Below are 18,558 nucleotides of genomic sequence, written 5' to 3' on the forward strand. Positions count from 1 at the left end.
TTTTTTTTTTTTTTTTTTGGTTTGAGACAAAGACGTCAGTTTCTTTCCATCTGTCCCAAAAAGGGAAGAAAAAATTAATTTGTTTCTACAAGGATGTCAGCTCACTGCTTCAATAGGGAGGCAGGGGTGCGGGACTGAAGCAGTGTCTGTGAGGGGAGGGGGCGGGGAGAGGAGGTGAAGCACGGGGGAGGCATAGGGAACAAGGACAGTCCCTGATAGGAAAGCAAAGACCTAGGAATGCCTGAATAAAATGCCAAACACATGAAGAGAAAAACTTCTATGCCTCGCTCTGGGTGGACCTGCCCTCAGCAGCCTGAAGGGGGCAGCTGGGGCCGGGTGGGGGCGGGGGCAATGGAGGGGCACACAGATGCTCACACTGTAGCCATAAAAGCCATCTTCCTCCCACTTACTTCAGAGACAGGCCCCTGTGTGGGCAGTTCCAGTTCCCTGGAAACACTGGACACACTGGTGCAGCCAGGTATTGGGAGACGGAAGAGGATTTCCCAGGGGTTCTTATCAGAGGCACAAGATGGGCAGGAGGAAAAGTCTACACCGGTGCTTCAGAGGCCCCCACCCAGTCCCGGTGGCCACTTACCATCCTTGGAGCTCTGACTAGCACGGTCCTCTGTCCTCCAATAGCTGGGCAGAGAAGTCAGACCCCTGGGGACCCCAAAAGTGTCTGTCTTCCAGCTTGAGGACCTGATGTCATAGCAGAAGTTCCCCAGGCTTGCTTCTGCTTCTGCCCTCCCACCACCCTGGACACAGAGGCCGACTTGCAGCTCTGATTTTGGAGCTCCAGGACCTCGCTTCTCCTTCTGAGCCCCACAGAAGGGCCGGGGACCTACCCTTAGCCTGAAGCCGATGGCCCTGTATCACTGGTATGTCCCAAGCCCCACTGGCACAAAGTGCTGGGGACACTACGTCGATGCTTGAGGCCATTCCATCCAAGAAAATGACTGTCAAGGATAGAAAAGGTATATTGGGGATCCCTGGGTGGCGCAGCGGTTTGGCGCCTGCCTTTGGCCCAGGGCGCGATCCTGGAGACCCGGGATCGAATCCCACGTCGGGCTCCCGGTGCATGGAGCCTGCTTCTCCCTCTGCCTGTGTCTCTGCCTCTCTGTCTCTCTCTCTCTGTGTGACTATCATGAATAAATAAATAAAATCTTTAAAAAAAAAAAAAAAAGAAAAGGTATATTGTTTCTCTCTCCCTATTTTCTGTTTATTTATAACGACAGTTCAGTTTATTTATAACGACACCAAGCCTATTCCCTGGACCTCCGCAAGCCCCATCTCTTGCTAGAACTCGGGGCTGGGACTCTACCCCAAGGCTGAGGCCACAGGCCCTACCCTATCTTGTGGCCTAATGTGAGCTGCAGGCCGACTCACTGACCTGTCCTACCCTCTGGCCCCCAGAAGGGGTCCCTCCCCACCACACAACAGACACCCAGGCTCGCAGCCCGGTTCTCAGGGTCCCCCCCTGCCCCCTGGGTCCTGGGTCCGGATCTTCAGGTTCCAGGCCAACAAGGCCGCCTCTGGCTAGAACCCGAGGTTGTCCCAAGGTTGAGGCCGGCCACCGCGGAGGTCCCATTCAGCAGCCCGGTCCCAGAGCCACAGCCCCCACTCCCCCAGTCGCGCTCCCCGCCCCCAGCCTCCAACCCAAAGCCGTGGACCGCGCCCTCCGCCCGGAGCCCCGCCCCCGCCCCCCGCCCCTCGGCTCCAGCGCGACCCCCTTCCTCCGGGGCCGGGCCCGGGGTGGCGGCCGGGTGGGCCCGCAGGGGCGCGGCGGGCGGGGCCGGCGGGGCTGGCGCGGCTTAGGCGGCGGCGCCCCCGCCGGGCCCGTCGGACGGGGTGCAGGCGGTGACCCGCTCGCGGGCCGTGGTCTCGCGGGCGCGGCTGAAGCCGCCGGGCTCGGGGCGGCCGCAGGGCGAGCGGCAGAGCTGGCGGAAGCAGCGCTTGAAGTTCTCGTCGAGGAAGGCGTAGAGCACGGGGTTGAGGCTGCTGTTGGCGTAGCCGAGCGCGATGCACAGGTGCAGCGCGGCCACCACGAGCGGGTCGCGGCGGTCGATGTCCACCAGCGTCCAGACGATGACGAAGATGTGGATGGGCGCCCAGCACACCACGAAGGCGCCCACCACCACCAGCACCATGCGCGTGATGCGCCGCAGGCTGCGGTCCTTCTCCTTGGAGCCCGACAGCAGGCGCACGCTGCGCAGGCGCAGCAGCATCAGGCCGTAGCACACGGTGATGATGAGGATGGGCACGACGAAGGCGAAGAGGAACACGCAGATCTTGGTCACCGTGTCCCAGTACCAGCTGGGGCTGGGGAACTGGAGCATGCACACCACTGCCCCGTCTGCGGGGGAAACAGGGAAAGACAGCAGGTGAGGGGCGAGTGGGCCCCGGCGGCCCCGCCTGCGCGCCACCCTTCTTGGCTCGGTGGGGGCCCACACCTCCCCGCGGCCCCTGTTCACAGGGATTCTTCCGCCTGGAATGTCCCCCAACACTTCCAAAGCTGGTGAACTCCTGCTCACCCTTAAAGACCCCAGTGGGATTGGCCCTAATCTGGGAGGTCTCCTTTTCTGTATTTTCTCCTGGTCCCTTTAGAAGCCTCTACATGAATGGACGGCAGTAATGATCTAATTTAGCCCAGACCCACCGAATGCCAGTCACTGTGAGAACTCAAAACACTCTACCCATTTCCAGACTAGCTCCAATGAGGACAACCCTGCTCAGACTGATCTAAAGAGCACTGATGAGTTAAGAGCAGAACTCGGCCCCTACTAATGTGTGGTGTGACTCTGGGCAAATTATTCAGCCTCCAGGAGAGCTTCCATAAGGTGGGACTAATATGAGGAATCAATGGGCTAAGCCTCCATAAAGTGAGACTAACGTGAGCATTCTATGAGCTAAAGCATGTGGAACATTTAGCACAGGGGGGTTCAAGCTCTTCATGCACTCACAGGGCAGAGGGGCAGGTACATATAGAAGTCCAGAAGTCAGGGATAGGGGCAGGGAGACAGATCTCAGCTTAATAACAAGAACTTTCGGACTGCCAGATTTGTCCAGAGGTGTCCCCATAGTGGAATGAGCTCCCTATTCCCGGAGTGTGGGCGTGGGCTGGAGGAGCACCTTAGGGATGTTTGGGATACAGGCCTAACACTGGCCCACTGTCCGTCCGCCCAAGAGCTCTTGGAACTCTGGGTTTTGAGGAGCCAGGCAGTGGACTTGGAGCCTGAGACGGGTAGGAAGGGTGCTGGGGATCTACAGAGTGGGTCCACCCCACAGCAGGAAGGCAGAACCGCCAGGATGACTGAGGCCAGGGATTCCACTGTGCAGATGGCAGAACAAGGCTCAGAGAGGAACAGCACTCATCCAAGCTCACACAGCAAGTTACATACAGAAGCAACAAGCACTGAGTGGGGGAGTGTGTGTAGGGGATAGAGTGTGGAGTGAGGAGGCCCATCTGGTCTGGCACCCAGCTGGGATGCAGTTAATGGCCCATAAACTGAAGGCTGACAGTGAGGAATGGGGCCCAGCTGCTGAGTCAAGACCAACTGCACAGAAGCTGTATGAGGGCACCAGGGCCTCGTCGTTGGGGGAAAGGGGAAGTCAAAAGTCCTCCCACCAAGCCTATTCCCTTTCCACCCACAGCACCAACCCTCTGCAAACCTCCACGCCAGGGGGCAATACCAGTAACAGATATAAGGGCAGAAGCCTCAGGTTCTAGGTCAAATTCCACCAAATGCCTGCCGTGTGACCATAAGTAAACCACTGACATCTCTGATTCTAGATGTTCTTTCGGTCAAATAGAGGTCAGAGTCCCTGCCTTGTCCTAAGTATTTTACACATCTAGCCTCCTTTAAACTTCTCAACACTCCACGATACAGTGTGGCTCAGATAGGTTAGTGACCGGTGTGGTTGGTCCCCTGCTAAACTACTTGTCCCATTTCCTTATGTCAAGGTGGGAGCCATGTAACCAGCTATCCCTAGGAAGAGACAGGCCAGAACATTTAAAAGCTGGTCATGCTCTCTCATCACTCCTTCTCCATATTTATCCGCTTGCCAGCAGTGGAGGATTCCAAAACCATCATCTGGAGCCTGGGTCCCTGAAGAACTGTGGAATAGAGCTCGCCCTCCCCTGACTCACGTTAGACTGTGACATGAGTGATAAATAAACCTCTATACTGTTCAGCATTGAACTTTGGAGATTGCCTGTTACAGCTGCTACCTGGATACAGGTAGCTACTATATTAATTACCATTCTTATTCTGAGGAAATGCACCTGTAATTTTCTGAAGGCTATTCTCTAGGCCTTGCCTTGGTCATCTGGGCCAGTGGTTTTCCCACTGAGGTGGAAGGGGATTTGGGATGAGATTGCAGATTTTATGGCCTCCACTGCTCACTTGTCAGTGACACCCTCACCCCATTGGCCATCCATCCATCTCCCTTTAGTCAGTCATCCACACACTCCTGGCCAGCTGCTCCACACCCTGCCCCCTCCACAATCCCATTCATAAGTTTCCTTTGACCAGCAACCCATCTGACCACTGACCAGTCATTCATCCTCACAACAGTCAACCATTCACATTCCATTGGTTGACTCCCTACACTCTCACTGGTCAGCCATCCACACTTTCATTGATCAGTAATCCACACCTCTACCGGTATAGAGCCACCTCCGCCCACTCTAATAAATGTCCTGCAAACCCACAAGGGCCCACATGCTGCCTCCTGTGGTCAGTGGCCTGTACCACAGCTCAGCCACTCACTCACCCCGGGGGCGGGTCACAGCCATGACCATGATGGGTACACCCACACCCGAGGCCAGGACCCAGATGCAGATGTTGATCAGCTTGGCCTTGGTCGGTGTGCGGAAGTCCAGAGCCTTGACAGGGTGGCAGACAGCAATATAGCGGTCGACGCTCATCATGGTGAGGGTGAAGATGCTGGTGAACATATTGTAGTAGTCAATGGAGAGCACAGCCTTGCAGAGCAGTTCCCCAAAGGGCCACGTCTCCATCAGGTACTTGGCACTCTGGAAGGGTAGTGTGCTGGTGGCCAGTGCATCTGCCAAGGCCAGGTTGAAGATGTAGATGTTGGTGGCTGTCTTCATCTTAGTGTACCTTAAAAAGAAGTGTGTAGGTTATTGTTCCCATTCCACCGATTTCAGTTTCACATGAGACTCAGAGAGGGGAAATGATTTGCCTGAGGTCACGCAAAAAGTCTGGGGGCAGAGGTGGGACTGGAATCCTGACCCACCTAACTCAGCATCACATCTTTTCACTTTACTGGATGCAAAAGGATTTCTCTGGCTGTGGCTGACTTTGGCAGAAGGCATTTTAGGAAAAACCCTTCATCTTCTGAGGGGTACTAAGCAACACAGTTAAAAATAAAACTGGGCTCCGGGGACACCTGGGTGGCTCAGCAGTTGAGCATCTGCCTTCAGCTCAGGGCATGATCCCAGGTTCTGGGGATCAAGTCCCACATCGGGCTCCCTAGAAGGAGCCTGTTTCTGCCTCTGCCTATGTCTCTGCCTCTCTAAATAAATAAATAAATAAATAAATAAATAAATAAATAAATAAAATTTTTAAAAAAATAATAAAACTGAGCTCAGACAAAAACAGGTCTAGGTTCTAACCCTGCTTCTATTTATTAACTGAGGGACTCTGGGCTAGTAAGTTGAAGTCTCTAAGCCTCAGTGTCTGTTAGCTGTAAAAAAAAAAAAAAAAAAAAATGCGGGGTGGAGCAGGGGAGATGATGCTTTTACCAACCTCATAGGGTCGTTGTGAAATGTAATGGGATGATACTGCACTTAGTCCTGAGCCCAAAGCATTGCAAATGCTCAGTATATGAGGGTATTATTCTTCATCTAGGAAGGCTGGAGACTAGACCAGAGTGACCTGACCCTCTAGCTTCTGCCACTGACCTTTTGGAAATATGATTGGCCAGCTCTGAGGAAGGGACCCTGCCTCTGCCTAGCAGACTGGCTGGGGCCTTAGACCTCCTGGGGTGCCCTCTGTGGTGGACCAGGGTTCTCAGTCCTTCCTGTAGTCTCATCTAGACCTCCTTATCCCACTCAACTGCACTCTCCCATACATCCAATCCAGGGATGAGCCCAGGTATCCAAGCCAGGGATGAGCCAACTAAGCCCCCCTGCACCTGAAACATTCCTCCATGCTCTACACCACTGTGCAACAGCCTGTGTCACAGCTGGCCCCTTCTTTGGCCAACATTTCTGCCCTGGCCCCCTCTGTACCAGGACCTGTGCTGGGCCAAGGACACCCTACCAGGCTACATACACTGAGATACACTGTCCTAGTGCAGTGAGATCATCGCAGAAACACACAGGTACACCGAAGCAGGGATAAGGACTCCTTTCATGCCCCTACAATGATCTGAGAAATCCAGAGAAGGGTGGCATGAGCAACTCCCCAAATTTCAAAACAGGAAGAGCCCTGAGAGAGGGAAAGTGATTAGATGGAAGTGTGGTCCAGGGACTCCCTTCAGAATTCCTGGAAGAGCAGATTCATTGACCCCACGCCAGATCTATTAAATCTTAATCTTTGGCAACCAGGCCTGGAAATTTTCACCTTTTTTTTTTTTTAAGTAAGCTCTAGGCCCAACGTGGAGCTTGAACTCACCACCCTAATATCAAGAGTCATATGTTCTACCAAGTGAGCCAGCCAGGTGCCCCAGAAATCTTCATCTTTAACAAGCACTACCCCCAAGTGATTCTTATGGGCTCTAAAGTTTGAGAAACATGATGTGGCCTAAAGCCCAGATGAGAAGACAGGGAAACTGAAGCCCAGGGAGGTGGCATGACTCACCCAAGGTTACACAGTGACAGCGGCAGAGCCAAGGCAAGAACTTAGACCTCCTTCCTGACTCCCAGACCAGTGCTCTCTCTCCACTCTGCCCCAAGGGTTGAACCACACTGCATGCCTCTACCCCTCTAGAAACCCCCCGCTACCACACCCAACCCTGGCGACCAGGATGCTACGGTGGTGCCGTGAGAGCTGACGAATGCGCTCTGAGTGCCCTCAATGTGTTTTGAATGACCGAGTGAACTCATACCAGCTAAGGCTCTCTCTTCATGAAAGGACTGTTTTGATTTGAGTCACTCATTGTCCTCCAGGGCCAGCATCAGTCCCATTCCTTCCCCAAATAGCTGTCATTTGCCCTGGGGCTGGAGAAGCAAAAGTTTTGCTCGGAGACAGCAGAATTTCAAGTCTCGGGAAGTCTGTCTTCAGCAGGGTGCGGGATCACAGCTGTGTAGGAGGCGGTCTCAACCCCACAGCTGACTCGTCTAATTTCGCTTCTTTTACGCAGAACAATTAGAGGCTGTTCTTTTCTTGCTATTTTGATTTGTGAGGATCCTTCAATTCCCAGAGGGGGCTGGGATGCTGGGAAGTGGGTGATGAAGCTGCTGTAGCTGGTCCAGGCGGGCTGAGAGGCACCACACTGACTGCTGGGCAGAGCCCGAGAGGCTCCCATCCTAACCAGCCCGCCCACCTCCTCCCCAGCTATTGAGGCTGCCAAGCCTGGCCCTACTGGCCTCCTCAGACAAATCATGCTGCTCTCCTGTTCTCAACCCACTAGTGGCTCCCTGAGGTTCTCTCCAGATTCCATGAACTGTTCCTCAAACTTTCCCCTTGACGGATGGGCCCTCAAACCCTCCCCCCATGGTTTCTTTGCTGTTCCTTGGACGTATTGAGCCCATTCCCACCTCAGGTCCTCCGGACTGCTGTTCCTTCTGCCTGGAACCCCACATTTTGCATGGTTTGTTCCTTCCCTTAATTCAGGACTCTATTCAAATGTTACCTCTGTAGAGAGGCCACACCTGGCCACCCTATCTAAACTACCTCTCTCCCCACAATCTATCTCCTTACGTTTGCTTCAATTTTCTTTATAGCATGAACCAGCACATAACTTACACTTTTTTTCTCTCTATTTGCCTCTTTCACCCATGTATGCTCCCCGAAGGTAGAGGACTTTGTCCATCCTATTCCTTGCTCTATGGCTGGGCATACCAATTGGACCCAGCAAATAGCAGGCCCTTGAGAGACACTTGTATGCAGGTCCTAGTCCAGGCCTCATGGAGACCACAGAGCCCCCACTCTCCCCCACAGTTCACCATCCAGGTAAGTAAGGGTCCTCACTACAAAAGTAGATTTGCTCAGGATACTCTTACTGCTGACAATTCTTCCATGGCTCCCCATTGTCATCTGGATGAAAATTAAACTCCTCAGACTGACATTCCATCGGGGTAGCCTCCTTTCCCACAGTGCCTTCCATGTCCAGCCACATCTGTAGTTCCTCAGATGTCCAATCTAGCATGCCTGCCCTGCTAAGGACAGCCATTGTAATGGTTGGGGGGGAATCCTTTACGCACCACACACACAAACACATACACACACACACACACACACACACACACACGGCTTTTTATAAAATTTTATTTCTGCCAATGTAATACAATTACACTGTGTAAAAAAGCCATATAGTACTACAATGAAAACAGGTTCCTCACTCCTCTTTCCTGCTCCCCAGAGGCAACCACTTTTAATATTTTTAGTTATTCTTCTAGCGATTATCTCCATAATTCTAAATAACATGCTTAAATGGCTATATCCTCATTTATCAGTTTTACACAGTACATGCTGAAGTTTGTATCAGTTAAGCCACGCTACACAGAAGTAAATAATCCCAAAATCTCAGTGGCTTCACAAAATAAAGGTTTATTTCTCATCCTTGCAGCCTATAGAGTATCTGTAGGACAATTATATTCCATGAGGCAATTCCAGCCTGTTTCAATCTTGTGGCTCTGCCATCTTAACCCACAGCTTCCTTGATCACTGCTGAGGGAGAAGAGACAGCTACAGGGTCATCTAAGCTTCATTCTAGTGGCAACATAGCATTTCCACCTGGAGCTGAGTGACCAGACTGGTCATGTGGCCCCACCCAACTACAAGGGTGCAGACTATACAAGAAGTATAGTCTTCCATGTGCCCAGAAGCAAGGAGCACCTGATTTTAGTGAACACTAGCAATGTCCTCCACAACCCCTAATACACTAGACAAGTATTAACTCTTACACTACCTAGCTCCACTTCTTTTCTCCACCCTTTCAATATAGTTTTATCACAACTTCTAAATCTTTTAATTAATATTTGGGGTTTACATTCTTTGTTTAGGGTTTACATTCTTTTTTTTTTAAGATTTTATTTATTTATTCATGAGAGACACAGAGAAAGAGGCAGAGACACAGGCAGAGGGAGAAGCAGGCTCCATGCAGAGAGCGCAATGTGAGACTCAATCCTGGGACTCCGGGATCACGCCCTGAGCCGAAGGCAGACGCTCAACCGCTGAGCCACCCGGGCGTCCCCAGGGTTTACATTCTTATGACTTTATACATATTGTCCATTGCTGAACCAAATGGCATCCTATAATTACATGTATTTTCTGTACATATTTTTTTTCTGGAGTTAATAATTGCCTCTTTTTTTCCTCATTTGCTTAGTTCTATGTACATATTGCTAAATCTCCTTGAGCATTCCAGCAGATATGTAAAATGCTTTTTCCATACAGTCACGTAGGCTATCAGATCCTTTTGTTTTCCTAGTGATCCACCTCCTGGAGCCTTCCTTTTCCCTTTAATTTGGGACTGGCTGCTTTCTAGACCAGCTACATACCTGTCCTCCTATGTTGATGAACCTGCTTTCTGGTTTGCAAGTCTTTTCTATCTTGGTCTATGCCCTCATTTTGGTGAAACACATCCTCTAGTCACTTCCTAAGAAAGGGTACATAGGAAGTAAAATTTTTATATCCTTGCATATCTGAGAATGTCTTTATTCTATCCTCCCTTCTAATTTCTTTAACTGTATATGGAATAGTTGGTTGGAAATAATTTTCCACCAGAATTTTGAAGGCATGGGTCTCTCATCTTCTAGCTTCCAATAGAGCTGGAACCATTCTGATACCTGATGATGTATATATAATCTGTTCTCCCTCCCCCACAACCAAAACTTTTAGGATCTTCTCTTTATCCCTGGTATTCTGACATTTTGTGATGATATACCTTAGTGTGGTTCTTTTTCATTTGTATTGGGCTCTCTCATTCTGAAGATTCATGTTCTTCAGTGTGAAATATCCTCACTTCATTTATTTGGTCGTTAACTCCCCTCTGCTTCCTCTGGAATCCCTAGAAAATTGTCAGTCAGATATTGGGCATCTTGATTGATCCTTTAATTTTCTATCTTTTCTATTTTCCATCTCTTTGTCTTTTTGGTACATCCTCTGGGAAATTTCCATTTCATTACCTCTCAACCTTTCTATTGACTTTTTTATTTTATCTTGGCTCTCATGTCTTATTTTCCCAGTGTCATTTCTTTTTCTTTTATTATTTCTTTTTTATATAGAATTTATAGCATCTTATTTCATGGATACAATATCTTCTCTTATTTCTCTGAGGATACTAATAATTTTTGCTTTGTATTTTCTTCCACTCACCGCATTGTCTATTTGCTTCAAACATTTCTGTTTATTTGTCTCCTTGAGCTTCCCCTTTTATCCTGGAGGCTTCCTTCAAATATCTAGTGATATATGACTAAAGGTTGATTTTTGAGTACGGCACTAAATAACTAATTAGCAGCCCTGTGTGTGTGTGCGTGTGTGCATGCACGCATCAGTGTGGGGGTCCTGCCAACTGCCTTATAGGGGAACTGGGAAAAATCAAGCTTTTATAGTGGGGAATATCTAAATATCATTGTCAGTATGTCATTTCTCTGGGGGCTTTAAGAAAAGAATCCTCCAGTCTCCTGCTTGGGGAGCATACATCTGGCTTTCAGGATTATAAAAGCAGACCTGGAGGAGGAGTCAGTGGACTCCCCCCCTCCCCCACTTTTCTTTTGGTATCTCACTCTGACCCTTTCTGTGTCTGCTGGTCCCAAATTCAGAATTCTCCCAGGTTAACTTCTCAAGGGAAAAACCCTTAACCTCATGCAGAGTGGAGGGTAGTCACCTGACTGTGCAGTGTACAAGGGGGGAGGAGGGCTAAGGGTCTCAATGCTCCCTCTATAGATAGGCCATTCCCTGCCCCTGTTTCCAGCCCCACACCTCACTCCTGCTCAGCTTGTTACTCCCCTTCAAATTGCTTTTCATCATCCAAAACTATGTTGACATCTCTTAAGGAACATAAACTGAGGCACAACAGAAGAAGTAAACTGTCCAAGGTCACATGACCAGTAAGTAGCAGAGAGGGTATTTAATTCAGGCTATCTAGTGCTGACATGTGGTAATGACTTTGCTATACTGCCCCTCAGTGCATGTTACCTTCCTTCCTGTCCCCACCCTTCCTGCCCCACAGTTAGTGAAAAAGTCAAGGAATGTAAATTTACTATAGGCTGATATTTGTTCACCCTTCTAACAGGCATTAATCAGCATCTGGTATATGCCAGGCACTGAATAAGGAATATGGGAGTGAAGATGATAGCCCAGTTTCTTAAAATTTATGCTCTTAGGGAGGGATCAGACATTGAACAAATTGCTACACTAATTAATGTACAGTTATTCACCATTACTGCTCTACCATGAAGGATACGAATAGGGTATAGTGATGGACACTACCAAGCCAGAGTGCGGCGGTGGTTTATGGAAGGAATCTGGCTTAGATTGGAAGGTCATCAATGGCTTCTCTGAGGATGTGTGCTATGAACTGAATTAGAAGAAGAGACATCTAAGAGCTTGCTTCTCTCACCTTCTCCCTCTCCCCTCCCTTCTTGCCAAGTGAGGACACAGCAAGAAAGTGGCCATCTAGAAGCCAGAAAGAGAGCTCCCTCATCAGAAACTGACCATGCTGGGACCTCGATCTTCTATTTCTAGCCTCCAAAACTGTGAGAAAATAAATTTCTGTTGTTTAAACCACCCAATGTATGGTATTTTGTTATGGTAGTTTGAGCTAAGACAAGGTGATATCTCTACCAAGTTAGAAGGAATGAGAAGGAGCTAGCCATGTGACGATAAGGAGGTAGGTTGTTTCAGGCAGAAAGAACAGAATGTGCAAAGACCCTGTGACAGAAAAGAGCTCAATGAACTGCAGGAATGGTCAGAAATTAAGTGTGATTAAATGGCAATAAGCCTGAGAAGAAGCAAGATGCACCAGGGAGAAGTCAGCAGGGGTCAAATCATGCACAGCAAGAAGTCTGGATTTTATTCTGAGTGCAGCAGGAAGTCACTGGAGATTTCAAGCAAGGGAGTGATGCAGTTTGATTTATATGTGTTTCTTAGAAGATCACTTTGACTGCTGTGTGGAAGCTAAAGGAAAGAAAAGATTGGGTAAGAGACTGAACTTTCTAGAAGGATATTTCATGTACTTCCCCACCCCTACGGTTGTTCTCTAATTTTTTTTTTCTATTTCCAAAAGTTGTAGATATGACATTAGATCTTTGCCTTATAACATATAAAAAAATTAACTCAAAATGGATAAAAGACCAAAAAGTAAAAGGTATAACTTATAGCTCATAGAAGAAAACAGAGGAGGAAAAGTTACATGATACTGGATTTGGCAATGATTTCTTGGATATGACACCAAAAACCCAGGCATAAAAAGAAAAACAGATAAGCTGGACTATATCAAAATTAAACAATTTGGTGTGGCACCTAGGTGGCTCAGTTGGTTGAATGGCCAACTCTTGATTTCATCTCAGGTCATGATTTTGGGGTCCTGGGATCAAGCCCCGTGTCAGGCTCTACACTCAGTGGAGCCTGCTTCAGAATTCTCTCCCTCTGCTCCTCTTGCCCTCCTTCAAATAAATAAATAAATCTTTAAAAAAGTTTTAAAAATTTCGTGCATCAAAGGACACTATTGACAGAGTGAAAGGACACACACAGAATGGGAGAAAATATCTGCAAATCACATACCCAATAAGAGGTTAATATGCAGCATATACAAAGAACTTCTACAACGCAACACTAAAAAAAGCAAACAACTGGATTAAAAAATGGGCAAAGGACTTGAATAGATCACTCTCTCTGAAGATATAAAAATGGCCAGTAGGCACATGAAAAGATGCCCAACATCATTATCATCAGGAAAATCAAAACCACAATGAGACACCACTGACATCTCTATTAGGATGACTACTACCCAAAAAACAGAGGGGCACCTGGGTGGCTCAGTCAATTAAATGTCTGACTCTGAATTTCAGCTGAGGTCATGATCTTAGGACCCTAGGATCAAGTCCTGCATTGGGCTCCATGCTCAGTGGGGAGTCTGCTTGGGATTCTCCCTCTCTCTCTCTCTGCCCCTCCCTCCATGCTCTCATGCTAGCACAAGCATGTTCTCTATCATAAATCAATCAATCTATCTATCTATCTTTAAAAAAAGAAAATAACAAGTGTTGACAAGGATGTGGAAAAATTGGCGCACTGTTGATGGGAATATGAAATGGTATAGTCACTGTGGAAAACAGCATGGAAATTCCTCAAAAAAATGAAAACAGAATGCCATATCATCCAGCAATTCCACTTCCAGATACATACCCAAAAGCATGAAGAGGAGGGTCTCAAAGAGGTATCTGTATACATTCAAACTAGCATTTTTTAAAAAAAGATTTTACTTATTTATTCATGAGAGACACAGAGAGAGGCAGAGACATAGGCAGAGGGAGAAGCAGGCTCCATGCAGGAATCCCGATGCGGGACTCAATCCCAGAACCCCGGGACCACACCCTCAACCACTGAGCCACCCAGGCGTCTCAAACTAGCACTTTTCATAATGGCCAAAAGGTAGTAGCAACCCAAGTGTCTACTGACAAATGAATGAATAAACATGATGCAGTCTATATATACAACAGAACATTATTCAGCCTTAAAGAGGAAAGAAATAAAAAAAAAGAGGAAAGAAATTCTTTTTTAATAAGATTTTATTTATTTATTCATGAAAGACACAGAAAAAGAGGCAGAGCCATAGGCAGAGGGAGAGGCAGGCTCCCCATGGGAGCCCAATGTGGGACTTGATCCCAGGACCCTAGAGTCATGACTTGTGCCAAAGCCACCCAGGTGCCCCTATTGTCCTGCTTTTTTTTTTCATAAGGTCCAACCTTACCATTGGGTCCAACCCTTGGGGTGAGGATAGTAAGACTGGTGCATCTCTATTGACCTTGGCAATAGATGCCTTGGCAAATCCTTTGCTTTTTTCCTAAGTTAAAATCTTCCATTAGGGGTCATCTTGAATTATGCGGACTGCCAGGGAACGTGCTCGCAGTCACACGTCTCAGTCCTCAGCAAGGCCTCCTTTATATGAAGCACCGAGTGGCGAGCCATGTTCATTTACAGCTTTAAACCCATCCCATCATCTGTCAGACAAGCCCCACTGGCAGAGAAGTTCATCCCCACCTCGATCTGATGGAGACAGGGTATGCTCTGGGCCCAAAGCACGGTAAGTCCACACAAGTTCTGGGCTCCCGGAGAGCTGCGCTTTTCAGCTGACAGGTGAGCCCCTTGTAAGAAGTTTCTCCCCAGGGCACTTGGTTAGAGTGGTTGATGAGTGGCAGGTGCTCAGGAGGCTAAAATATTCCCTCCTTCCGTGCAAGGCCTGCCTGAGACCAGTCCGACAGCTTTTGGTGCGTTGTTTGTTTTCTTTAAGCAACATTCTCTGCCTTTTCTTCCATGGGCCAGGCACTTTGCCAAAAACAGTGAATGCACGATTTCATTTCCTCCCCACTGCAACCCTGAGCGCTAATACCGTCCTCATCCCACGGAGGAGCTAAGATAGATGCCTCACCCAAAGACGTGCAGCTAGGAAATGCCAGTGACAGGACACAAACTTAGATCTGGTGTGCAGAGCCCACACTGTGCCTCGCTGCTTCCTGGCCCCCAGCCTCCCTGCCACCTGCACTGGCTCCTCAGACAGTGGCCACGGGAAGGGGCCCAGTCTGGAGGCCAAGACCAAGTGCAGTAAATGTCTGGACGTGTGCCGACTCCACAGCCTTGTTTTTCACACATTCCTCTGCCTGGATATGGTCTGGGGGTTTGGAGACAATCGGGCCCAGGTGGGGCTGGGGAGAGGCCGACCTACAAACATCAGAAAACTGCCACAGACACAATGATAAGGCATGAGGGAAAGAGGTGGATTCAGAACAAAACGTACACCTCTGGTCACAAGGGGGTGGCAACCAGTACTTATGGACAATAACCATGGCCAGGTCTTTCTCAGGCATGGTTTCATGTACTTCTTGCACCTACGTTTTGTTTATTTAAATAAATAATAAGTACTTGGGGGTGCCTGGGTGACTCAGTCGGTTAAGAGTCCGCCTTTGGCTCAGTTCATGACCTCAGGGTCCTGGGATGGAGTCCTGGTGTTGGGCTCCCTGCTCAGCGGGGAGCCTGCCTCTCCCTCTGCCCTTCCTCCTGCTTGTGTGTGCACGTACACTCTCTCTCTGTCTCTCTCAAATAAATAAAATAAATCTTAAAAATAAATAAAGTAAAATAAAATTTTTTGGGCACTGAAGATATGCCCAGCAGAGGGAAAGCATTGTCCTTCTTTTACTCCTCCCAGCACCCGCACAGGGTATAGAGAGTGTTCATTGTTCCTAATCAACAGAGAGCAGTAGAGGCACTTGCCCAAGGTTGCCAAGTCAGAAAGAGGCTGAGTGGAGATTGAAACTGAGTAATTTTCCCCCCGGAACCCCAGGACCTTCCATCCTGACTTTGGGTCCACAGGGGGAGAAGCTTCTCCCCCTGTGGTCCCAAAATACTCCGTGCACCCTTCACACACTCTCTTTGAGAGTTAAAATATAAGCTCCCCAAAGGCATGGCATTTGTCTCGCTCCCTACTAGGCACCAAGAACCCACAGCACAGATAACACTGTGCTCAAAACACATTTGCCCGAGGAGTAAGTGCTGGTGTGTGTCTTCCACACTAGAGTGACATCCTTCAGGCAGGAACCGTGTCCCCTCCATCCTGTATCCCAGGATCAGCACAGAGAGGACACAGGGTTTACTGGAGGATGCCCAGTAGGACAGAGGTGTCCAGGTGCCTGATTCTTTTTCTTAAAGATTTTATTTATTTATTCATGAGAGACACAGAGAGAAGTAGAGACACAGGCAGAGGGAGAAGCAGGCTCCCCACAGGGAGCCCAGTGAGGGACTCGATCTCAGGACCCCGGGATCATGACCTGAGCTAAAGGCAGACACTCTACCGCTAAGCCACCCAGGCGTCCCCAAGTGCCTGATCCTTGACTGAAGAGCTCTGGCTGGAACAATTCTTCTCCCCACTCCCTTCCTCCCTTCTTTCCTCAACCCAGAACGACACAGGTCCCCTGAAGGACACCTGAGCCGGACCCTGTTTGCCCTGCCTCCGAAGTGACTCAGTTCAGCCGTGGCGAAAGGAAATGTCAGATCATTTCTCCAAAGTAGCTAATTTGTTTCTAACTAAACTGAGCGGTATTTTTTCCACTTAAGACACCACAGCCTATGGGGGATCTAAGCAGGGGCAAGAGACCTGAAAACAAATCCAATAACAGCAACAAGGTAAGAGCACCAGCCCTCGGTCACTGACCTTGTGCCACCTCAGGGACAAATTGAACAAAATGGCTTCAGCCAAGATCAAAACTCATTTGGTTCCAAATAGCATGGATTGCTGGCATACTGAGAATTAGCTCTGTTCCAAATGCTTTTTGAGATCTCAAAAATAATAGCTATTCCCTATGATATGTTCAAAGAACATAAAATCATTTAGTAAAGAAAATGTAAAACCACTATTAATATTACAGACCACTGCTGCAGATAACACGCAAACACTTGGACCCTGTTTTATACAAATGTGACCTTGCTCCAATACTGTTATATAACCTGTTTTCTCTCTCTCTCTCAAAAAATATGCTGTGACCATCTCTCTCTATCCATAGATACAAATTAAGACAATTTTTGGTCCCTACCTGTGATCCTAATCCAGAAGTCAACGGACTTTTTCTGCAAAGTGCCAGAGATAAACATCTTAGGCCTCAGGCCACCGAGGATCTCTGTTGCATATTCTTGTTTTCTCTTTTACAACCCTTTCAAAGTATAAAAAACTATTTTTAGCTCAAGGACCACACGACAACAGACTGCAGGCCAGATCTAGTCTCACTCATGCACACTGAAGTTCCTGCATGAAATTACTTAACAAACCCCCTACTGCAGGACATGCAGGTTGTTTCCATCTTTCCGTTATCATAAATAACACTATTGATAAACACCTTTGCGCACGCAGCCATCTGTTGGTGTCCTTGGGAAAAATTCCTGGAATCTCAGAGCTAGAAAGCGACTTCACAGTGAGGGCATTCCCCCTAAAGCACTCCAGGCAAATGGCTGTGCAGTTTCTGCTTGAGTATGTCTGGAGACAGAGAACTCACCACCTGCGGGCACAATCCATCCCATTGTGGGGACTGCTCACAGAGTAAGCAAGTTCTCTCTGCTTTCGAGCCAAGGGCTGCCTTTTTCTACCTAGCACAGTTTTTCCTGGTTCTGCTCATGAAATCATAGAGTCTAAAACTAACCCTTCTCCCTTCCACGTGTTGGAAAAGGTGTTAACAGTCCACGCCTCATCTGGCTGTGGTGAGACCAGAGTGAAGACAAGGAAGGAAGTGAAGTGCTCGGTGCATGCTGGCTGGTAGGGCTGCTTGGTTAGCTGTCTTCGCAGCACCCCATGGCCATTCCTTGGCGCCCTCATCTTGGTTTGTTCTGGCACACTCCTGAGTGTGATTGTCCAAGGAAAGAGGATACCACCCTCTTGGGCCAATGGAGGGACAAAGATGATGCAGGTAAACCACATGGCAGGCATACAGACAGTGCTCAAGCCTGGCCTTCTCCTACCTCTCTGGGCAAGTAAGTGATGCCAAATCTATCTTCTGTGGGATCAAGAATCTCAAATCCATTCATGAGGACCTGTGCCCCAGCCAACAGGGCTGGCCTCTGTGGACAGGTGTCCAGGTTTGTGCCCCATGGCTGACCATATCTGCCTGGATCCAGATGTGGTTCTGTGTTTCTGACTTCCCCCTCACTGCTGGTGCAAATCATAGCTGCACCCTCCCAAAGCCCCCGCACCCCCATCACACATGCCCCCAGGCTGGCCTCCTCAGCTCCCAGCGGTGTTCATCTCCTTCTCCTTGTAAACTGCTCCAGAAATGCCCCGCCCCCACCCCGCCCCAGACACTGCGGGCCAGGGATTCAGCAGATGCAGTCACCACCGAGCCTTTGATAACCTTAGCAGGTTAAAGGGTGGCCCCATGGGGCAGCCCAGGTGGCTCAGCAGTTTAGCGCCACCTTCAGTCCAGGGCGTGATCCTGGAGACCCGGGATCGAGTCCCATGTCAGGCTCCCTGCATGGAGCCTGCTTCTCCCTCTGCCTGTGTCTCTGCCTCTCTCTCTCTCTCTCTGTGTCTCTCATGAATAAATAAGTAAAATCTTTAAAAAAAAAAAAAAAGTGGCCCTGAGAAAGGCAGAGTCCACGTCCTAAGCCCTGGTACCTGTGAATGTACTGACTTTACTTGGAAAAAAGAGTCTTAGCAGGCTTATTTAAG

The 18,558-nt window shown here is 48.7% G+C and overlaps 1 protein-coding gene across 1 annotated transcript in view; it reads right to left on the reverse strand.

Moving 5' to 3' along the window:
- Positions 1-1,811: 1,811 nt before the first annotated feature.
- Positions 1,812-18,558, reverse strand: part of OPRD1 (opioid receptor delta 1) — a 32,528-nt gene continuing 15,781 nt past the window's right edge. Inside the window, exons 2-3 of the mRNA XM_025447938.3 lie at positions 4,774-5,123; positions 1,812-2,353 (exon numbers count right to left, since the gene is read on the reverse strand). Of these exons, the coding sequence (XP_025303723.3) occupies positions 1,812-2,353; positions 4,774-5,123 (892 nt within the window). The remainder of the gene's footprint in view (positions 2,354-4,773; positions 5,124-18,558) is intronic.

This window comes from Canis lupus, chromosome 2, assembly GCF_003254725.2.
Source record: "Canis lupus dingo isolate Sandy chromosome 2, ASM325472v2, whole genome shotgun sequence".
NCBI classification, from domain to species: domain Eukaryota; kingdom Metazoa; phylum Chordata; class Mammalia; order Carnivora; family Canidae; genus Canis; species Canis lupus.